We start from the raw sequence: 24,405 nt of genomic DNA, 5'->3' as shown, positions 1-24,405 counted from the left end.
TACTCATCATGGGTCCAAACCCCGATACCTGGAGCAACACCTGGTGGCCCACTGCCCTCGGAAGCCCACCCACCCCCAACACCACACACGATAACCTGGGAATCATCTTGGACTCTGAGCTCAAAATAGACCACCAGATCAACTCTCTCGTCCTCCTGCTTCCACACCCTCCGCCTGCTACGTAAGACCTTCAAATGGATCCACCTCGAACACAGAAAGACCGTCACTCACGCCCCGGTCACCAGCAGACTCGATTACAGCAATGCCGGAATAAACAAAATTCTCAGCCGCAAGCTACAGATCTTCCAAAACGCTGCCGCAAATCTGGTCCTCAACCTGCAAAGACACTACCACTTCTCTCCGCAACTGCGCACACTCCACTGACTCCCCAGCGAAGCTAGAGTCACCTTCAAGATGCTCACCCACGTTCACAAGGCCCTCTACGACACCGGACCAGCATACCTGAACAGCTGATTCAAATTCCACGCACCCCAAAGGACCCTGTGATCAGCCCAGCTCTTCTACATCGTAGTCCCCCGCACCAGAAAGACCAGATCGGGAGGCCACTTCTTCTCCTTCCTCTTGGCCAAAGCCTGGAACGACTTTCCCCTTCACCTCAGACAGACAACATCGCTCCCCATCTTCGTAAGAAACCTCAAAACCTGGCTCTTCGACAGACCTCCTCCTTGATGGACTGGAACCTATAAAGCCCCTCCTCCCCGCACACTCCTCAGCGCCTTGAGAACCTTACGGGTGAGTAGTCGCGCTTAACAAACACCTGATTGATTGATTCCAGAGGTCGCGTTATTAGGGATGAGAAACTGGGCTCATAAATGATTGCAGTGGAATACTTGCAGTCAAGACATGAGGCTGTTGACTTGCAAAGCTCTGAGCGGGACTGTTTGAGACAAACTGCGAGTATGCGCTGTGGTACGCAAGGAGTATTTGAGGCAAGAATCAATGTTTGTAGGATCGATGAAAGAGTGAGATGAGGCCCTTCCAGTAGATAGATTTTAAGAGTATGAACCTTTTTTAGTTGAGGGGGCATTTGAAGTGAATTGTTGTACGTCTCGAGGTCTCAATAAACTGACTTGATCTATTTGAGTAATGTGCTGAACCCAGCTACTCTCTCATTCCTCTCCACCTTTATTTTACTCTCTCTGCATCTACTAGTCTCCGGGACTGCCGGACCTGTCAACCACAGTCCTGCTCAGCACTACACATCAAACCAAGAACGCTTCCCTGCCCAGTCAGCTGTATGTTACAGGTAAGACAATGGTTAAGTAATTGAAGAAGCATGGTCCTCTTCACTTAATATGTCTGATGCTTTGTGCAGTAGTTTTGTTTCTGATTTCTGCCCCCCCCTGTTTTCCCATGGATGTTGAAACTCTGAATCAGAAATGCAGGCACAGCAACATCAGGCCCCTTTCCTGCACCCTTTAGGCCATTCCTCTATCCTACCGCCCACCACCTTCCTGCTCACCTTCTATCCTTCCATTTCTTCTTTCTACCCTCTTATCTCTTTAACTCCTGCTTCCCTTTCAAATTCCTCTTCTCTTCTCTTCCCTCCTACCATCTTATTCTCCACTTTTACCTCTCTTCCATCTATCCTATATTTCTAATCTCGCCTCTCCATTTCTATCGCCCTACCATCAAATGCTCTCCACAACCAGGCTCACAGACTACCTTCAAACACGTCTTCTCTCTAACTGACTCAGTATGGTCTGCCCACAGCTAGCACCATAAAGGGTATAGGAAAAATCTTCAAAACTCTTTTGGCAACAACAGACTGACCCACTCAGCATAGTACACTTTCTGTGCTTACCAGTGTCCTCAGACAGCCTCTCCATCACCAGGACCCTGGAATTACCTCCTACCATATCTCTTTGCTCATACTGGGTAAATATTTCACAGTTCAGCATGAAACCCACACTGTGGAAGAACCACTACTAGGTCAAGCAGCCTAGATTTCCAGACACAACCAAGTTGTGGACGTGCTGGAAACACTGACCAATAAAGGTATCACAACTCCCATTGAAGGCTATAATCCTCTATTCACATGACTTGGTGACACTGACACTTATTTTGTAAATCCATTCACAAGATAAAGCAACCACACCTGTACACGTTGGTGGCAGGTCACCTAGCCTTGTAGGAATTAGCCACAGTCCATAGACCGCAGTCAGAGGGAACACATACACAGTTATCGTTGGAGTACATGGCCTTAAGAATTATGCAGCAGAAATTTTCTGACACTGGAAACTCGTTGACATTTGCTTTGAAGATGCACTCTCACAGCTTTGGTGGAAGGTGAAAGCACTTATCCCATGGGAGCACCCTCCATTGGCTACTGTACTGTCTTGAAGCGTTCTGAGCACTAACACAGTAGTCAAGTGTTTTTGCAACCATTTGTGTAGAGGTAGGGATCATGAAACTGTACACCCACCAATCCTCCTGCAGGAAGCAGGGTAGACCCTTGCTGATCTCCCTGCCTAATGTCCAGCATCCCTTTTGGGACATATGTGTTCATAAACCTTCTCCTGTGCCAGCACGACCTCCATCATGCCACATAGCACAACGCCGGCCTCTCACCAAACCACACCAGAAGTGACCCACCAACTCCACTACCTACTCCTCAACATGCACCCTATGTGCAAGCACGCCACTGAATTATGGAACTTCATCACCACCCGCACATCCGACATCGCCTTTCTCGCCGAGACTTGGCTGAACCCCGTATCCGCCTCAGATATCACCACAGCAATCCCAGATGGATATAAAATCACTCACCAGGACAGCACCTATAAGCCGGGAGGAGGAGCAGCCATCATCCGTGACTGGAGCATACAGTGCACCACCACCACAGGCTATACAACAACCCCATTGAACAGCAACGTCAAGCTCCACACCGACGACTAAACGACCATCAGAGGCACCCTCTCATACCGACCCCCAAATCTGCACTCCAGCTTCTGCAACACCATTGCACACTTTATTGCGCCCCTAGTCCTGGACTACATTATCCTCTGCAACCTCAACTTCCACATTGACGTCCCCAACAACAACAACTCCGCACACCTCCTCCACAAAATGAGCAGCCTCAGACTGACCCAGATTACGCAACCTCACACATACCGCAGGACAGACTGAACCGCCATCTTCACCTCCAGCAACCACACCACCGACCTCACATGAAATGATCACTTTATCGTCCACTTCAGCATTTCCAGCCCCTGCACAGCCACCCCCAAGATGACCAACACCCCCCACCGCAGCTGAAGCAAAATTTCACAAACCAGCTAGACTGACGCCCTCAACACCTCCAACCCAGCTACCACCACCAAACTTGGAAAGGGAAATAAAAACGTTAACGCCTGCAGCACCAACTGTGCCAACCACATTGCCCCCATCAAGAGCAACAATCAGAAAAGATCCTTTAAAATTGCCAGCTGGTTCACTCAAGAACTCAGAGCAGCAAAATGTGACGGCAAACGGCTAGAGAGGATATTGCGCCCCAGCAAAGACCCCTCGGAGAGGGAAACCTTTAAGACCTCCCTCAACCTTTACCACAGCCTGCAGAGAGTATCAAAGAAGACCGCCCTAGCCACATGCATTGAACCAGTACCAACAGCAGCAAGGAACTTCTCAACATCTTTAAGGAATTCTCCAACCCGGCTGCAAGTGAAAACAACATCACACCCTCACAAGAGCTGTGTGACAACATTGCTGACTTCTTCCATGACAAGATCTCAATCATATACAGAAACTTCGAACTACAGCCTACACCTACGGACTTCCTCAACAGATCTGCTGCCACTGCAACCGACAACCTTTATTTTGCCAAGTCTTCTTTTCTCACTTTGCATTCATGTTTTCTTTTATTTTTTATTGTGCGTGCAGTTCTCAAAAGATGAGGATTATTTTATTGCAAAGCGACATTGTTTCTTATGTGTCATTTTGAAATTATGATCGGAGTGGAGCTGATTGGTGTGCAGTACACCCCAATCGGCTCCACTCCAGTCCACATCAGTCCACCCCACCTAACCCCACACCAATACGCCCCACTCAATCCAATCCAAAACAGACCAATCCAATCCAACCCATCTCCCTAATCCGACCCAACAGACTTCAATCATCCTAATCTGCCCCTCTCCAATTCACCCGACTCGAATTCAAAACAGTCTGCCCCACCGCAATCCAAACTATTTTCCCCACTCCAGTCTGCCCCACTCCAATCCAAAACAATCTGCTCCACTCAGTCCAAAGCAGTCTGCCCCACTCTAGTCCTCCCCACTCCAATCCAAAACAATATGCCCCGCTCCAGTCAGCCCCACTCTAATGTAAAACAATCTGCCCCAGTCCAATCCACCTCACCTCACCTCACCTCACCCCACCCCACTCCAGTCCAACTCTACGACACTCTACTGCACACTACTCCCAACAAATCCAGTCTGACACTCTACTCCCCTCACCCCACTCTTGGACACTCCGCCCCAATAACTTTTAACCCTGTTTAACAGTGTCCACACTAGTGTAGATCATGGCAAAAACACATTGACAAAGACACTAGCTCTTGTATAGGCAAACCCTATTGTCTTTGCCAGTGCTTGTTTATTTAAAAGTCGCCTCATAATTTCATGTTTATCTATTATTTAGCATCTTTTCCCCTGAGCAACAATTGCTTACAAAAGAGGCCTTACGCTTGTGGCTATCAGGAAAACAACAATTTTTTGCCTTTGCCCAGCCACATCTTGACAACACTATCACTAAGGCAGTATTAAGGCAGGGCTGGCCAGGAGGCTTGGTGGGTAAATTCTAGCAAACACACACTGCATGATGTACCTAGAGCTCATTCTACGTTCAGTAGTCACAGTGGCGTCCTTAGATCATATACCACGAGCAGATGCATGTTAGGCTGCTACCAAGTTGTCAATCCACACGTTCACCAAACCATATTGGGTGGACATTCATGCCCTTCAAAAGGCAGGGGTCGGGGAAACTGTACTTATGTTGATGTTGCAAATGTCTGTCACTTCTGTCCGCCAGTCACTGCTTTATAAATCTCTACCTTTTAGCCTATGACATCATGCGTTGTGTGCAAAAGCAGAGGCTGCAAACGAAAAACTTTACTTATCTGTAGCAATCCCTTTGCAGCCTGCAGTTCTGTAGAACATGCACCCTACTCACCTCCTCTGATGTGAACAGACAGGAAGCCTAGGGCACATCTGTCACCTTCTTACACTTATTCTTAGCAACCTGGTGTTTTGCAGCAGTTTTGTGGCATGAATAATTTTTTTGATTCTCATGCTGTGTAGTATCCCCCATCTAATAGTTGGGTCTGGAATTGTGTGTGTTTTTTTTCTTCGTGGGTGTCGTTGGCCACCATTTGGTGTTAAGGCCAACCCTCATGTGATGTCAAACTTCCCCAGGTGTGGTCGCCATCTTCAGATTCTTTTTTCCGCTGTTGGGTCCAGAGGGTTGTTAGAGGAGTTCCAAAGAATCTTAGAAGAACTGGAGAAAATGGTGAGAATTCTCACAGGAAACCTCTAAAGATCACTGTAGGCTACGAGAAGGGTTGTGCCTGACGGGATCCCGCCGGTGAGCACCACTGGGCCGGAGCACCACTGGGCCGGAGAATTGGAGGGAGGTGGATAAGGGACATGAAAAACACCCATTTACCAACACCAGTTCATGCACAGGGATCCACACTAGGTCAGCAACCTGTTTTCCGAGGGACCACCGCGCAGAGGACTGCAAAGCCTGAGCCGAATTTGTACCAATGACTCCCAATGCAACACTCAAACAGCTCCTAACTCACCACACCATTGATAGTGCCCACAAGACGCGAGAATCTCTGAAAGACCTAGGCCTCTCCAGCAAGGAAGACCATGTCGAGGAGACCGAACCGGTGCAGGGAGAAGAGTCCGATGCAGAATGCAGCATTGGGGACGTCGTCAAGTTGGAAGCGGGAAGGAAGACGGCAAGAGATGCCACCCATGAGTCACTCAGCAGCAATTACAGAAGTGTGAATGTAGGGCGGTTGCACACACAAAGAAGCCCTAGCCTGTCCACAACAGCTCTTCAAATGATTGTTGGTACTCCGTGTCATGGAACAATAATACCATTGGGAAAGAGTTATTTTAGCCCACTAAGCACTAACAGCAAATTCTTACTGTCCAGAACCTCCTCTTCCTTGTAATAGGTTCCACTACGTGGTGCAAAACAGAGAAAAGGGAGACATTGCTGATCTTGGTAACTCCAATCACATACTCGCCTGTCTCCACTCTATATTTGCTCGTGTTTCCACCTGCCCAGCTATAGATAGTTGAAAGTGGTCAGGAAGGCCATTGGCTTTGTTGTGGATTTGTGCAGGTGAAGAGGTCCACGTCTGACTTCCTTCTTGAAGCTGCACCTAACAGCATTCCCTCAAAGCAGACCTACAAAAAGATTAAGAATCTTGCAGACCCAACTTCCCAGAGTTACTGCATCGAGTAGCTGTCTCTTATTACACACTGAGATCTCTGTATATTTTACATAAGTTAAGCATTGTATTATTCGTAAGCAGCTTAGAAGAATTTGTGGCTTAAAAAAATACATGCAGAAAAAATAGAATTATTTTACCTTTGTGTATGACCTGGAAATATGTTGGAAAGCAGGTAGAAGTTAGCTTGAGTGCTTAGAGTTGGGCATCTTTTTATGACTTTTCACATCTGTCACATGATGTTTGTAAAGATACCATTGTAGAGAGAGGATTTTACACATCACCTTGGAACAACTATGTAATACTGTCCCGTTTGAGCCCTATTAAATGAGTCTTTCCTTGGTCCACTTTTGGTTTGTCAGTCGTGATGAAGTTGAGCAGTGAGTGATCTGTACAGACTTGTGAGTTTTCTGACTAGACCTTTCTCCATCTTCTTGACAACAGATCAGGGCCTCCAGACTCCACTACAGAGTCTGCTTCCTTGCCTGCTTGCACATCATAGGACTCTGTAGACCAAGCTGTGCTCCGCCTTTGTTTTTGTATATTGTTCAGAGGGTTTGCTGCAATTTGCTAATTTGTCTCATTTCTTCCCTCATGCATGTCTAAAGATGAGGAGGAGGCTTCATCGGGAGACAGAACCATCTCGTCCACAATGGTAACATGATCTCTTTCAGTAATCCAGGGTTTGATGCAGAAGGAAGTCCACTGATTCTTGGGGTCTGAGGGGGATCTTTCAAGTTGAGGAAAAATCTTCGATTATATTATTTGATTATATTATTGTGCGTTAATATTAATGAGAACACCCTGTAATAGACGTTTCTTGGTGGTAGTATATTGGGAGAGAACAGAGCAATGCTATAGGCAGGGGAATCAGCCTTTCAAGAAGTGGCCAAACATCAGTCATTTAAAAAAAAAAATAAGATTCTGGATTCTCTTGTCCATGCATTGTTGCTTCTGTAATGCTACATGTTTTGTCTCTAGTGTTTTTTCACTTTTTTTGTGAAAAATGTACAGAGCAGAACTTATCTAAGAACCCTGTTAGGTTGAAAACACAGAAAATGTACGGCTGGGTCTTTCTGACTGGTGGCGGAATGGTCTTGTCAGGGTGCGGTGCAGATGCAAGTTTCCCCTTGGACAGTCAGTGTCATGAGTTGTATGCCAACAGAGTATCAGCCAGAAACCCTTTATGTTGATGACGTGTCTGTCCTTTGAAGAATCTTGGGATCATTATATATATATATATATATATATATATATATATATATATATATATATATATATATATATATATTAGTCGAAGCACCAGGCTGAACATTCTGAGGCTGTAGCAGTACCAAGGTTTTGGCTCTGCTACAGCATCATCACTTTTTGTAGGTGGGTGAGTACCTGCCATGCAGTATGTTCCTTTAAGGCTGTTGCCCTTGTAAGTGAGCTATTAAAAATGCTTGCTTCCTGCCTGAGTAATGGCTTGTGTGGAATGCTTTACAGGGCAGCCGCCGATCGCACCCACCCTCTGCTGATCGGGCCAGAAGAATGAACATTAGCAATGGACTAGAGGCTCTGGCCAGCCTGGTCCATCCAGAGCACACACAACCAGGAGTGAAGGTATGTACTCTGGATCTATGGGAAAGGAAAGAATGCTAAAATTGAGATAGCTGTCACCATAAAATACAAAATAAAGAAGCCATTGACACAATTGTTTTAATGTGTATTAAATTTGCTATAAAATAACGATCAATGCGACAGTGAATAAAGTACTTTTGATCATTTTTATTTGTAATGCTGTATGCCATCACTTCCTTTATTCCCTGGTGGTGTAAACCCTCCTCTTGCTCATCCCTCTACCATCCTAACACCCACTCTGATTGCCCTTTCATTGCCATTTCTGGTATTGTGGCCCTTTAACTGCCGATAACCTCCTGAACATGCTCCACAACCCTTTTTCCATCACCTCCGCAACCTCTGCACCTCATTCCCACTATAAAACATTGTTTTCAAGAAGTCCATTTTGAAACATTTTATTTTATCTTATGGAGCAATGTATTATTTACATTCATTTTTATTTATTTAAGCTACTTAAAACCTTTGTGATCATAGCATCTTGTTAGCATAATAAGTCCTATCATGCATTCTTTTAGGCTTCATGGATGTATTCTTCCTTTACTGTAATACCATGAGATTTCTTCCACACCTCCAATATTGTCATTTTTTCTTCCATTTCTAAACCTTGAAAGATCCTGATTACAGTTTTCCAAGATTATTATTTCATGATAATTGCTATTTTGGGTCTGGGTTTCTGGTGTTCACATAATCCTGTGTACTCTTATTTGTTCCCCTCTCCCATTACAATTCTCCATTCTCGCATCACCGGCTCTCCCTGTCATTGTGTATCTTTGACTCTCTCTCTCTCTTCAGTCTTTTACCATTCTGGCATTTGTTTTTAACACCCTTTCCCCTCTTCTGGCTTATGATGCTTTCTCGTCTTCAACCCTCTTGGCCAGATGAGCAAGGCCGTACTGCTTCAGAAGTCAGTGGTGTTCATCACACGACTACAACAGGAGCGTCGGCGCATGCAGGATGATGCTCAGCGCCTCCGAGATGAGATCGAGGAGCTTAATGCCGCCATCAGGTGAGCCCCTCAGTAGAAGAACTGATTATTTGGTAATGCTTTGGAGTACAAATCTGCCAAAGTGACTGCTGTGTAGATCAACATTAAAAGGGATAAGGTTTAGTTGGGTAGTCAATGGTTGAGGTGTATTAATAACATTGCATTCCATGGTACAGAGGAAGGTGCACAGGCAGCAGCTCTTGATTGCCCTTAATTTGATGACTTCTCTGTGTTGTCCTTCTTACCAGTGAGTCTCAGAAGCAGCTGCCGGCCTCTGGTGCCCCCACCATTGTTCATCATACAGAGCACATGAACCAGCTCTATGAAAATTACGTGAGAATCCGTACTCTGGACAATTGGAAGTTTTGGTTGGTAAGCCAGTGTGCTGTGCATGCATTTCACAAAAAGCAATTAAATAGGAGTGGGGCCTAGCTCTCTCTGTCTGGAACAGAACAAGAACTCTTGTTGAATGCTCTGAAGACTTCGGGTTGTCTTGGTGGAACAAAATATATCCTCTGGTGAGAGGGACGCTCTCTATTGTGTACTGAGACATTGGGACCCCTTTCTAGATTAAGTCAAAAACCATGCTAGGGCGAGGGTATTATTTGATATACGGATGTAAGTGAAAGACTAAAAAATTCATACACACTTGGGTGCGGCTAGATTTGGAGTTTTGAGCAGTAATGTACACTTAGTGCTTCAAAGGCACCCCGGTCCCACAGCTGGAAGTATAGAGGTCGGTGTCTCTCTGAGTAATGGGATAAGTGGAGAAGAGGAGGTCTCTGTGCCAGTCTGCGATTAGATGACTTTCCCTTTGTGGGGTCAGAAGGTTGTAAGTACCTCTTCGAGGGTGGGGTTGGTGAGACGGAGACTGCTCTCTCTCACTGTACACATCAGAGGTATGGAAGCAGCTGTCTCAGTAATGGAATAAGAGGGGGAGTGGAAGCTGTATACCAGTAAGGAATTAGATGACTCTCCCACAGTGGGACCAGAGGGATGGAAGTGCCTCTCAGAGTGAGGAGTAGGTGGGCTAAGGACTGGGGGATGTAGACTGCTGTCTACAAATGTGGAATAGGATAAGTAATATATTACTTATTTTCTTTTCTAGTTTAGTATTATTTTCAGGCCTCTTTTTGAGACGTACCAGGAGGCTGTCAGTTCCACAAGTCCTGAGGAGTTCCGCCCCTCTGTACTGGCATGGCTCAGGCAGCGCTGTGCTCTGCCTGTATTGCGACCAGGTATGAAACTTTTAATTTTTGTTCTCTTCGGGTTTCTCCCCTCATGTTCACACAGTGTTCCACCAATGGGATCCAGTCCTGTTGTTGAAGAATCTACAGGGATAGAGGTAAGTGCCCTAGCTGACCCTCTTCTGGACAACTGCAGTACTTCATTAATGCAATCACCATATTTCTGAGGGTGGACCCTTGGGTCAGTCTTCCACACCAGGGATAGGGTTTCTAAACCATGGGTAAATTCTAATATGCATCCAACCTTTGCTGTCTTAGGGAGCATATTTCATAAAATTTTCATTCAGTAGTCGGGCTTCAACCAGGCTGTGCGTCTCTTTCACACCTCCATCCTATGCTGAGATTTAGACTTCCTGCATCAATTGTTCTTGAGACCAATTCTTGTAACATCTTTATCTTTCTTAGTTTCTACCTGAATTTTCAGCCCCCAGTGATTCTGTTTTCTTGCCCCTCACAAGGGATCATGTCTACTTACTGTAGGAGGGGTCTAAGGAAACACTGTCTCTTGAGTTGTCTGCCATCTCTACAGAATAGTGCTGTACAGGCAAACATCCTCTGCATTCCTTTGTTTAGTCTGTGCCACCCTGCCATTGTACTATTCAATTTATTTTGAAAAAAGATCTGACGGTTCCTGCTATTTATTTAGCAGATTAAGGACCAATGGAAATGCTTTATCTTGGTCCTGGCTAAATCATTGCCATTATTTAAAGACCTGTTATTCATGTTTTATAACATTCAAATGCATGCCAAAACATAAAACTATACACTTAGTGCTCATAACAAATTAATACATGGGATAAAAACAATTATTTCTATAATGGCGAAATTTCATATACAGCTCTCATGGTGTCATAGAAAAGTGCTGACGCTTTTCAAATCCCTGTATTATCAAGGGATTATCTTCAGGGCAGATTGACTCGGTGTAATCTGAAATATTTAAAATTATTAAAATTAAACCCTTCTCTGAATATAGTACTGCTTTTTGTCTCAATTATTCAGTAAGATAGAAATACCTGGACTGTTTCTTGTGGTTCAAGAGTTTGGAATGGATGATGGAATACGGGGTCCATAACGAATTTAAAATCATAAAGAAAGGCCATCCCAGAGTTCCTGTGATCTACTTTTTACCTAAAATACACAAAAGCCTAAAAAAAACGCCTGGTAGACCTATTGTCTCTGGCTGCGATTCAGCGCCAGAGCCTATTGCCAAATATGTAGATGTTTTCTTAAAACAATTAATCCAGCAAGTACCATCGTATATACGGGATACAATGGATTTCATCACCAAAATAGAGGACCATCCATTTGACAGCGACCTCCAGTGGATGGTCACACTGGACGTCACTTCTCTATATACTCAAGTCCCACAGGAGGAAGCCCTACAGACTATGGAGCACTACTTAGAAACCAGGAACATGCCTCACAGATAACCCACAGAAGCTATGTGGAAGATAGCAGAAATTGCTCTTAAGAGAAATTATTTCAAATTTGATGATACATGCAGATAAAAGGGACCACAATGGGATGTCCCTTTGCCCCAGAAATGGCGGTCCTGTTTATGGCCTGCTTTGAGGACAAGTTCATTCACAATAACAATCCATTTTAAGGACAAATACAACAGAGGTATAGATACATAGACAACGTGTGGTTCCTCTGGAATGGTACAAAGGAGCAACTACAATCCTTTTTTGACTGGCTGAACAATCGTCATCAAGATATAAAATGAAGTATGAACAAAAGTAAGACAAACCTGACTTTTCTAGATGTTGAAGTAATACCTTATGAACAAAAATGAATGACTACACTTCACCGCAAACCCACTGATCCAAATACGATCTTACATTACCAAAGCTCCCATCCGAGGAGCCTAAGGGACAACCTCCTGTATGGCCAACTATTGTGCATAAGACGCAATTGCACAAAAAAGAAGACTTCATGATACATGCGGAAGTACTGTGCGACCAACGTAAAATAAGAGGTTACCCACGCAAACTGTTGAAACATGTCACTAAACGGGCTTGGTACATACCAAGGGAAGATCTATTCAAGAAAACCTCTAAAAAACCTCTTGAGAAACTCGTTTGTGTAACAACATTTGGTCCACACACTATTAAATACCGTTACATAATCCTCAGCAATTGGCACCTTCTTTCTGGGCTTGAATGTCCATTAGAAAGACCTTTATTCACTATGAAAAAAGGCAAAAGCATCGGTCAAAGCATTATTCGAGCAGACATAGCACCAAAATCATTGAAGAAGGATCTACGAGCCCAGTGGAATATGACACCCATAGAGGGGTACCACAAATGCGGAAACTGTTCGGTCTGTTCCAGTACAATAGAAGGTATTGAATTCACCCATGATGCAAATAAATGGACACATAAAGAGTTTTCAAATTGCAAAACAAAAAGCGCAATTTATGCCATCAGATTTCCTGGTCCTAAACGATACATCGGTAAAACAATTCAACAAGTGAATCAAAGAATTGATCCAGAATTAAAAAACAAGTTTTGACAGCCCCAATGGTGTCCCACTTTGTGGAGAAAAAAACACACAAAACGAGAATTCACTTGGACAATCCTATCAGCGCCCAAACAGTCACCGAGAGGAGGAGACATAGAAACTCAACTACTAAAAACAGAAACATACCTCATTTTAAAATTTAACAGCACCCAGACGTGGTTGAATGAGATGACCGAACTAACGAAAATGTCACCCGAATAAATTTTAAATCTCTAGAAACAACTACAATACCCAAAATGCACCATTTTTATCTGCAAGGGGACCGGCCATGTCCCAGTCCATAGAACAAGTGTCTCACAATCGACAAAATTCAAAATATAGACTTCATCCATCCATAAAGGTTGTCAAGCATTGTAAATGAAAGAATTCACAGGATATATAATGTTTGGAAGCTTTCCACTAAATATGCAAAAGTCACATGACCATTTCAAAAGGAACGCTACAAACCGGAACTGGGTCAGGAGTCCTCCGGGAGCTAAGCCGAGAAAAGACAGAGCCAAGAGTCTGTGCTACTGCAGTGCTTAACTAAGTGAGTTTACCGACATTCTGCATTGTGAGCCGAAGCTATAGTAGAGGACAAAGTAAACTTAAACCGCGTATTAATGTAAGCGTGCTCTTTTTAGCTTTCAGACCTCTGAACAGTTGGCGATACAGACATCGTACAAGCATACCTATTCATTGATCATTTGTCGCGTTGCAGTAAGGATTAAAACATTGCAACAAAGAAGCATCCAGAATGTGAGTTAAATACAATGTTTCGTAATAGTCGTAAAATTAGAAAATCTGACTCAACGGATAAATAAGTAACACTGTGAACTCTCTTACTTTTCAGAGATGGCAAAAGTCGTGAAGACATACTCAGCACACCGCTAGCAGTAGAAAAAGAGCACTATAAACATTGAAGAACATGGAGTTTCTACAGTACGAGTGACAAAACTAGTAAGCAGCTCAGCAATAGGTCCTCTTGTCAAATAATTGAGTAAATTTCCCCCCCAACCCCCCCCCCCCCCCCCGCTTTCAGATAAAAAACAACCCCTTTCTTTTCTTATCCCTGCAGAACTCCTAAATACCTCAATCACAAGAAGCTATTGAATCACAAGTTACGGTCCAGGTCTTTCTACCTTACTAATAATTGAGACAAAAAGCAGTACCCTATTCAGAAAAGGGTTTAATTTTAATAATTATTTTTAACTTTCCTTAAATATTTCAGATTACACCGAGTCAATTTGCCCTGAAGATAATCCCTTGATAATACAGGAATTTGAATCGCGTCAGCATTTTTCTGTGGCACTATGAGGGCTGTCTATCCTGATCTTGCCTATGGGCGACATTTCATAATCAACTAAAAACATATCCCTCACAGTCCTTGAGCTTAGCCCCATGGTTTAAAGAACTCTAAACAAAGTCATTTAAGTAGCTCTCTTAAATAGAGTTCCTGTATGACCTGGATCTTGACAAATTGTAGGTGTAATGTGATTTTTGCACTTTTGATCAATGTGATTTATGCATTTGCTTATAGAAATAATTGGTTTGAGGCATATGAGCTGCAGATTACACACTGTGCATAGATCGCCACCTAGTGTTGGGCCCGGATGTTTGCAGTTTGTTGTTGTCCTGAAAAATTCTTTGGAAGTCACGAGAGAGGTGACTCCTCCTTTGGACCACATTGCGCATGGGCATCGGCTCCATCCTCAGATTGTTTTTTTCCGCCATCGGGCTCGGATGTTTATCCTGTGCTCTGGTTTGGAACCGAATTTCCTGCAGCACGCAATCCTAACCCAGTTTGAAGGTATTGTTTTGATCGCATGGAAAGGAGGCCATTCAAGAAGTGTCATCAATGTGGGTCGAAGTTACCCCACATAGATCTACATGAGGTGTGCAACCTTTGCCTCTCACCGGAGCACAAGGCCAAAGACTGTTCCGCTTGTGCCTCTTTCCGCTCCAAAAAGACGATTCGGGGCCTACGAGCTCGAAGAACAATGGCTCGCTCGTCAGCGTTGATTCCCGACGACATCTTTGAAGAAGGCGTTGATATGCCAGAAAACCAGCGGGCCGAAGAAAGTGCCAGCTCCTCTGATGCCGAAGACTCAGACGTCGAGGACATCACTCTAGCTCAACGGGTCGTAAGTAAGACCGTCGACCCCAACCCTTCCTCGACACCTTCAAAAAAGGCTTCGATCACACCCTCACCTTTGGGCCCGGGTGCACACCGGAAGACTGCTTCCCACGCCCGCCTTCGGGCCCGGCAAAGAAGCCTACTAAGCCTTCAGGCAGCTCAGGCTCGAGTAAGCCTATTCCCGGTGCCGATCCCATACAGACACCAAGAAAGAAGCCATCTTCCTCAATCATGCCGGCCACTGCTCCGACACCTAAGCACTCGGCACCGAAGACTGACACCGGCTCATCGATGCCAAAACCGCACTTGGAGCCAAGTAAAAAACCACCTAAAGGTCCCGACTCACACGCTTCGTAGCTGAAAAAACACCCGGAACCGAAAAAACACGTTCCGGTAAAAGACATTTCGAAAGGTCATACTCCTAAGCATTGAGAAAAAATACAAAGCTGCCCCTACAGATCCAGCTTACATTAGAGGTCTAGCACCATTAGATTCTTTAGTAGTATCTAATGCACGTAAATGTGCTAATTCACTGACATCAGGTGAGGCCTTACCACCAGAAAAGGAATCTAAACTCCTTGAAGCCTCTGGTAAGCGCACAGCGTCACAGGCAGCTAACATATGGCGCATTTCCAATACTCAAGCGTTGTTGGATAAGATATGACAGGGCACATTATGATGAACTGGAGTCCAGAATGCAGCATCTACCAGAGAAGTATAAAAATAGGGCCAATGAACTCATACAAGAAGGTAAAATAATACTAATACTTCCATTTGTTGTGCCCTAGATGCTGCAGATACTGCCTCAAGGGCAATCAATACCAGTACCCTTTTGCATAGACATGCCTGGCTACGTATTTCAGGTTTTAAACCTGAGGTACACAATTCCATCCTTAATCAGCCATTTGATGAGACACTTTTATTTGGCCCTAATGTCGATGTGTCTTTAGAGAAAATGAAAAAACACACTGACACAGCAAAATCTATGGGAGCCTTGCAGCAGCAAGCTCCCAGACGTTCTGTTCGTCGCTCATCATATAGAGTCAACGCAAGAGGATACTCTTCCGAAAGCCCCTCCACTTCCTACAAGACCCCTAGCCAACCCACAATTACTAGGGGCTACCAGAAAGGTGGTGGGAAGACTGTAACAATTCCTTCCTGCCTGGACCAACATCACATCAGACAGGTGAGTGCGACAAATTATTCAGTCGGGTTACTGTCTAGAACTAACATCTACCCCCCAAACATACCACCCAAATAGTGTCCAATGTCACAAGAATATCTATCACTGTTAAAGCAAGAAGTAATATCTTTGCTAGAAAAAAGCGCAATAGAACCAGTTCCTCTGCACCAACAAAACAAGGGGGTTTATTCCCTATACTTTCTTATCCCAAAGAAGGACGGCTATCTAAGGCCTATTCTGAACCTCAGACCGCTAAACATATACATACAGTCAGACCATTTTCACATGGTCACACTCCAACAAGTCCTTCCTCTCCTGTTACAAAACGACTTCCTGGCTACTCTGGATCTCAAGGACGCATACTTCCAAATTCCCATTCACAAAGCTCACAGGAAGTATCTCAGATTTGTAATAGACGGGCAGCACTATCAATTCAAAGTACTCCCATTCGGAGTCACAACAGCACCAAGAGTATTCACCAAGTGCCTAGCAGTAGTAGTAGAAGACAGCACATCCACGTCTTCCCGTACCTCGACGACTGGCTCATAAAAGCCAGCTCATACAACCAGTGTGTGGAACACACTCATGCCACAATCCAGCTGCTCCACAACTTGGGGTTCACAATAAACCACACCAAGTCTCATCTGCAACAAGCCAAAGAACAACAGTACCTCTGTGCCACAATAAACACCTCAACAGTGCTAGCTTATCCCACTCCAGTAAGGATAGCCAGCATGCAAACTCTTCTCACAAAGTTTCAGCCACAACACTTCCTTCCAGCACGACTGTTCATGCAGCTCATAGGGATGATGGCCTCCTGCATTTTCATAGTGCCCCATGCCAGACTTCAAATGCGTCCTCTACAAGAGTGCCTATAACGTCAATGGAACCAGAACTAGTGTTGTTAGACGGTCGGACTCATCGATCTCTGCAGTAGTGGAACACCAAAAACCTTTCCAAGGGACGACCGTTCCTAGAGCCAGTTCCTCAGATAATCTTGACAGCAGACGCATCGCTCTCCAGCTGGGGAGCCCACCTACTGCAACACAACCTGCAAGGCAGGTGGACACCGTAACAAAAATTACTCCACATCAATCATCTGGAGTTACTCGCTATATTCCTAGCTCTGAAAGCTTTCCAACAGCACGTATCAAACAAAGCTGTGTTAGTCCGCACGGACAACATGACAGCCATGGTGTTGTATTTCATACTATGTTTACATATTTTATGGTGTATTCCTTTAAATGCTATTAGTTATAGGTTTACCCTTAAACCTTGTATTGCAATCTGTTACCATGGTTTGTATATTCTACATTCCATGGGTGGCTTTGTACTGGACCTGTTCTGCTGAGCAGTTGCTGTACTGTGTTCCTCTTCTACAATAAATCCTCTTTTTCATATAAATTGGACTGGATTCTTACAAAATTGGCGACGAAGATGTATACACATGTATTACATACAGAAACAGGGCGGAACACACTTCCTGCTACTCTCTCATCTAGCACAAAACATATGGCGGTGGGCTATACCTCAAAACATATTCCTGTTAGCCCAGCATGTCCCAGGAGTACAAAATACCATAGCCGATCTGTTGAGCCGTCAGACACAACAGATCCACGGGTGGGAACTTCATCCGCAAGTTCTTCAACCATTCTTTCAGATGTGGGGACAACCTCAGATAGACCTCTTTGCCGCCAGATATCCACACCCACTGTCCAAAGGCAATGCGATATGGCTGAACTGGTCAAACAAATTTGCGTACGCTTTTCCACCTCTACCACTCATGCCACTAGTAGTTCGCAAACTACAGCAGCATTCTCTAACCCTTATCCTAGTTGCTCCAACATGGGCGAAACAGCCGTGGTACACCACACTGCTACAACTGTCTGTAGTACCGCACCAAAACCCATACCTGTCTCCACGCTTTTTAACACAGAACCGTGGTGAGATCAGGCACCTGGACCCAGCTCAGCTCAACCTTGCGATCTGGCTCCTGAAATCCTAGAATTTGGATATCTTAACCTTCCTCCAGAATGCATGAATGTCATAAAAGAAGATAGACGTCCAACCACTAAAGCATGTTATGCAGCTAAGTGGAAACACTTTGTAATATATTGTCACAACAACAATATTAATCCCCTAGACGTGTCTATTCAACACATCATAGGATACTTACTGCACCTCCAAAGATGTAACTTAGCCTACACGTCTATTAGTCTGCATTTTGCTGCAATAGCAGCATATCTGCAAAACAGACGGCATCTATCTGTTCAGAGAGCCGTTATGGAAGGCCTTAAAAGAATAATTCCTCCCAGAGTACCACCTTCACCAGTGTGGAATTTGAACATTGTTCTCACACGGCTAATCGACCTCCCTTCGAACCCTTACATAAATGTGAACTACAATTTTTGACATGGAAGGTTGCGTTCCTAGTAGCTATTACTTTTCTGCGGAGAGTTAGTGAACTACAAGCACTAACCATTCAAGAGCCCTTCTTGCAAATGCATAATAATGAGGTCATTCTCCGTACTAATCCAAAATTCCTGCCCAAAGTCATTTCTCCATTCCACCTCAAGCAATCTGTGGAACTGCCCGTTTTCTTCTCGCAGCCAGAAAGAGCTTTTCAAACCCTAGATGTCAAAAAAGCATTGCTATACTACATCGAGAGAACACAACCCTTTCGTAAGACAAAACAGCTTTTTCACCACCACATAAGGGTAATCCCATTTCAAAATCTAGGATAGCTAGATGGATTGTCAAATGCATACAGATTTGTTACCACAAAGCTAAATGTATGTTATCTGTTCCTCCTAAAGCCCACTCTACAAGGAAAATAGGGGCTTCAATAGCATTTTTAGGGAACATTCCCCTAGATGACATTTGCAAAGCAGCTACATGGTCTACACCGCACACATTCACAAAACACTATTGTGTAGATGTGCAAACCTAACAACAAGCTAATGTGGGCCAGGGTGTTCTCAAAACATTATTTCAAACTACTGCAACAGATCGGGGTGGTGGCTGCTAAGAGTGGGTACTGCTATACAATCCATGCACCGTGTGTAATCTGCTGCTCATATGCCTCGAACGGAAAATGCTACTTACCAGTATGCATCTGTTCTTGGCATGTAGAGCTGCAGAGTTACCCACGCCCACCCGCCTCCCCGGCTACCCTTGTCTGTTCCAGTATTATCTTAATTAGATACATCTTACATGGACATCCTTCCTTCCTTTTCTTGCGAAGCTCCATCATTTCGCTAATGGCGAAAAACAATCTGAGGATGGAGCCGATGCCCATGCGCAATGTGGTCCAAAGGAGGAGTCACCTATCTCTTGACTTCCAAAGAACTTTTTAGGACAACAACAAACTTCAAACATCCGGGCCCAACACTAGGTGGCGATCTATGCACAGTGGGTAACTCTGCAGCTCTACATGCCAAGAACAGATGCATACTGGTAAGTAGCATTTTCCTTTTCCTCCTATGTATTGATTTGTTTTGAGCACTAAGTGCATCGTTTTATGTTTTGGCATGCATTTGAATGTTATACAACTGTATAAAAGGTGTTTAAATAATGGCAATTATATAGCCAGGACCAAGATAAAGCAATTCCACTGGTCCTTAATCTGCTAAATAAATAGCTGGAACCAAAATAATGTGGTCCGATCTACTTGTTTAAAAAAAAAAACGTTTCCCACGTCCTATCTGGCCATCAAAATAGGGCGTAACCCCATATTACAAGACAGCCATACGTGACCTTCTCTTTTCCTTAGTGTGGTTGGTAATCGTGTACGTTTTTGTAGTTATCAATACGGAGCTCTGTTGCCAAGGAACCCCCAAAATGTACCCTTTTTGTGTGAGTGCCTGCTGCTTTTTCAACCCAGCTAAGGTCATGACTAAAGGTGGAGGAACAGTCAGAGGCCATAGTTCTCTTTACGTGTACCATTGCAGGTAGTCTGCCTTAATTGAGTTACTTTGCCTTTGTTACGCCTGGCCCAGGCTGGGACATCGTGAAGCATTCCTGTACATAGTGTAGAGTGGGTGGGTAGCCACCCTAGTACCCATCTTTGCTGCAGAAGTAAAATCCACCCCTACTTTATTTCATGTGTTGTAGCCATCCCTCCTGACAACTGAGCCCCCTGATAGAGGTGAATCTACGTAACAACTGAACTCAATCCGGCCTCTGTGTGGACACTGGGCAGAGTCTAGGGTTTTCTCTCAGGGGAACCCTTCATAGGGACAAGGGAAATAGGCTTGATATTTACCCACCCACCGGGTACAACAGCTTTCATGAGAGATGGACTTGTACCAGCCAACCCAAAGGAAGCCCTACATTTTTTACAAAAGGTGCACATTGGGTTAAACAGATTCCAGCACTTACCAGTCCTTTCATAATTCTACTTTCCCAAATGCATGGCCAGGTGTCCTTCGGACATGTCCCAAACATCAGTGAGACGAGGAACCCAAGTTTTAGGGACTGAATGGAGGTTTTAGGGGAAGATCCAGTAGCCAGTCTGCCCACTGTGTCACAGGTAAAAGGCCAGAGTCCCTACTCCATAATTCTATTACCAGGACAGACAGTCAGCGCACAGGCTAGGTTAAGATAGGGGTAGACACTCTCACTCAGACTGAGGGTACACTTTCTGTGTCCTCTTGATCGCGGAGCATAACTCTGTAGTCATGAAAAATGCTAAATACTGGGAGTAGTTCTAGTGTGCTTGAACAATCATTGAGGCGATGTCAATGAAGGAAAAACACCAGGCTGAAGAGAAAAAGTTCAGGGCAAGATCGCTTTCTGAAGCCATCAATTGGCTTTAATTCATAGACAAGGTCTTTAGAATTTGTAAGTGTCTTTGGAGGTCCTCTAGGAGTCTAGGGTGTATGAAACATTAATGCAAGTGTTCTTGACCAGTGTGCTGAAAGTAACATGTGATTGAGCTTGGCTCTGAATCGCCTTTTCGCTTATCTTTGATGCATTTTTTTAATTGTTGTATTCTTCCTTCTTTCTCTCTTGCGTGATCCCTTTCCTTATTCAAACTCATCCTCCCTTTTTACACCTCCAATTCGCACAACTTTCTTCCTTTCATATGACTAACATTCGTCACCCTTTGATTTCACCTACTCTACCTCTGTACAATTTTCTTCTCTTTTCTTCATGTTTAACTCTTGCACTCTCACCTGCGACTCATGCACCCTCGCCTGCGACTCTTGCACCCTCGCCTGCGACTCTTGCACCCTCGCCTGCAACTCTTGCACCCTCGCCTGCGACTCTTGCACCCTCGCCTGCGACTCTTGCACCCTCGCCTGCGACTCTTGCACTCTCTCCTGCGACTCTTCCACTCTCTCCTGCGACTCTTGCACTCTCTCCTGCGACTCTTGCACTCTCTCCTGCGACTCTTGCACTCTCTCATGCGACTCTTGCACTCTCTCCTGCGACTCTGGCACTCTCCCTCCTTTGCCTCTGCAACTCCTACACCTCTTAACCCTCCTCTCACTTCACTACATCTAACTCTTTGCTCTATGTGCCTTTGCCTTTCGCCACTTGGAAATCCACTCATGCTTTCCCTTGAGATCCTCTTTTCCTCTTTTTTCTGTTTTTGTTAAATAATTTCTTCTTTCATTGTCGTTGCACTGTTTTTGTCAATCTCTAAACATGTCTTTCCACATTGTGTCCTCTTTCCATCATTTTTCTTTTGTTTCTCTCTCCCTTGTTTCTTCTCTTTTTCTTCCTTTGTGTCCTATTTGGTGCTGTCTTGCTCGTTTGCTGCTAATCTTCTGCCATCTTTTCTCCACTTCCCCTCTTTACTTCTGGTGGTTTTACTCTCCATTGTCTTTCCTCCTTTTATCTCCTTCAACTGCTTTATATTTCCTGCCCTCTCCATGAACTATCTCCCATTTTGTTTGTGGCTTTTTCCATACTCGTAATCTATGGCTTCTCTCCGATATGCGTAAATGCTTTCCCTTTCTTCTACCTTCCCATCCCCCCTTTTCACTCATTCACACACCCCTTTTATCTGTCCTCACCTTTTAGCCATCAGTTCATCACTCCTTCAGATCATCAAGGTGACCTCTATCCTGTCCAACCCTGGCCGCCTCCCTGAACAGGCCCGACAGGCCGTTGCCAAGAGCAGCCCGGGCAAAGGGAGCAGCTAGTGGACTGAAGCCACGAAGGAGACACCTGTAATTGGCCCTCAGTGAGGATCTACTTACCAGATACTGATGGGAAGATATGCCTGCAGAAAACCTGCCACTGAAGAGCTGTCTGGGCACAGCAGCCCTCTGCAAGGACATACAGACCAGAGACCTGCCTTCAATGGAGCCTGCCTTGCTTTCTCTCCTCTTATCCTAAAGTCTTTGGACTTGAAAATAAGATGGGGGATGCTCCGTGCCCCCAACACTGTGAACGTGAGATTACACATATCCACATCTTGGGTACACATTTAGTAAGTTGAGTAGAACAGCGAGAAGGTCTGCACAGAATGCACTGGCTGATATTGCACAACAGAACAAAAGAGAGCCTAAGTGATGGAACATTGACCAGGAAATTAAAGGGAGACTGTGCAGTATAGGATACTGCTTGGCATCATTAAAAATGAGCTGAAAGACAGAATGCATGTAATGCAGAAGGGGGACAAATCAGGACACTTACACCTGCAGTATCCTCACAGAACAAAGACCGCGAGAAGGAGAAGGACTTCAAGAAGCAAGCAGAAACAAGAAAGTGGCTATCACTAGCATCCTTCTCTAAAGGCCTTCATTCATCAGGACACTTCCACCTGCAGTGTCCTGACCGAACAAAGACTGCGAGATGGAGAAGAAGGGCTTCAAGAAGCAAGCAGAAACAAGAAAGTGGCTATCACTGGCATCCTTCTCTAAAGGCCTTCATTCATCAGGACACTTCCACCTGCAGTGTCCTGACCGAACAAAGACTGCGAGATGGAGAAGAAGGGCTTCAAGAAGCACACAGCAGGAAAGAAGTGGCTACCACTAGGCAACCGTCTCTAATTGCCTTCTCTATGGAAAGGTCTCCAAGATGAAGCAGCTTTACGCGTTGCATGGGGGAAGCAGCTGGAGTGCATGCATGAGAGAAGAATCCTGAGTCTACAGGCGTTCATGCAGCAACAGAAGTGACCTACGATATGGTCAGCTTAGAAATGATCAATGAAATATTTCTTTTTAAGCTAATTCTGATCGCTGAAGCACAGAAAAATAAGCTGTTTTTTTTTTAAACGTTATCATTCGGAGGTGGTTTGTTCACATTCTATGATTCTACCAACCTCTTGCCTTCAGGGCTCTTGGCCCTTTGTTTTTGCGACGGTCACTACACAGAAGAATAACAGGACAACAAGGGCCCAAATGCACTCAAAAACTATTCGTCCAGAACAAAGTTAATGTGCTCAGCACATTTAGGGCCATCAGGGAAGCAGAGGGGTCTAAACTGTGCCACCTTTTGTGCAAACACTATGCATGTAAAACATGTCTGCCTTTTAAATACGTTTTTTAAGAATAAAAGAACCTGTGGTTTGGTAATTTGTGAGGGGCGGTGGGGTGGCGTGGGCGGTATCTTTGAGGAGTGCTGGTGTCTTTATCTGCTCTGATGATCACAGGTAAGAAAGAGAGGGTTTATTTTGCAGCACAAAGCTATTGTATATGTGCACACGTGAGATATTCCTGCTGCCTAGAGATTCAATCTAGAATAGTTTTTAAAATGTAAAAAACTGTTGTACTGGAACAAATATGGAGCTCAAGGACAGAGGTTCCCTATAGACTATGAATTAGCATCATTCTGGACAAAGCCTAGCACAGAGGACACAAATTACTAGGGGCCTTTGGTTAAATCCTGAATGACGGCTGTGGGGAAAAGACATCTCTTTGCATGAATCTGAGACACAAAGGGATACACACTTCCAACTGAATTAGAGAACGCAAGTGTAGGGCTGAATCTGCACCTAAATCTGTGAGGCAACCCCCTGCTTCCGTGCAGGGGTCTGTCCAGGTCAGCCCATGTCTGAGGCATTTTGACTTTCATCTAGACACCCATAAGCAATGCTTAGGAGGGGGTGGTGCCTTCACAAGGGAGGTGGGAAGAGAGTCGGGGTAAATGAGATTCACAGGTTGGCAGTAGAAGAAACCCTATAGACTCTGAGTGACCAAGCCACTATTAAGATAGCATTATTTTTCCAGTGTGGGGAGCTTTCCCCTATAAGTTGTGACCTTCCCGATCCCCAGATTTTTCTGATAGAGGTGA

The 24,405-nt window shown here is 44.6% G+C and overlaps 1 protein-coding gene across 1 annotated transcript in view; it reads left to right on the top strand.

Annotated features, from left to right (window-relative positions):
- LOC147736527 (MLX-interacting protein-like) overlaps window positions 1-23,685 on the top strand; it is a 172,934-nt gene extending 149,249 nt beyond the window's left edge. Inside the window, exons 12-18 of the mRNA XM_086953266.1 lie at window positions 1,174-1,267; window positions 7,090-7,136; window positions 7,970-8,086; window positions 8,983-9,110; window positions 9,338-9,461; window positions 10,198-10,327; window positions 22,189-23,685. Coding sequence (XP_086809392.1) covers window positions 1,174-1,267; window positions 7,090-7,136; window positions 7,970-8,086; window positions 8,983-9,110; window positions 9,338-9,461; window positions 10,198-10,327; window positions 22,189-22,310 — 762 coding nt within the window. The 3' untranslated portion in view covers window positions 22,311-23,685. The remainder of the gene's footprint in view (window positions 1-1,173; window positions 1,268-7,089; window positions 7,137-7,969; window positions 8,087-8,982; window positions 9,111-9,337; window positions 9,462-10,197; window positions 10,328-22,188) is intronic.
- Window positions 23,686-24,405: the final 720 nt, after the last annotated feature.

The sequence above is a fragment of the Lissotriton vulgaris genome, chromosome 1_2 (genome assembly GCF_964263255.1).
Source record: "Lissotriton vulgaris chromosome 1_2, aLisVul1.2, whole genome shotgun sequence".
Lineage (NCBI taxonomy): Eukaryota > Metazoa > Chordata > Amphibia > Caudata > Salamandridae > Lissotriton > Lissotriton vulgaris.
This window is presented reverse-complemented; position numbering and strand designations above follow the sequence as displayed.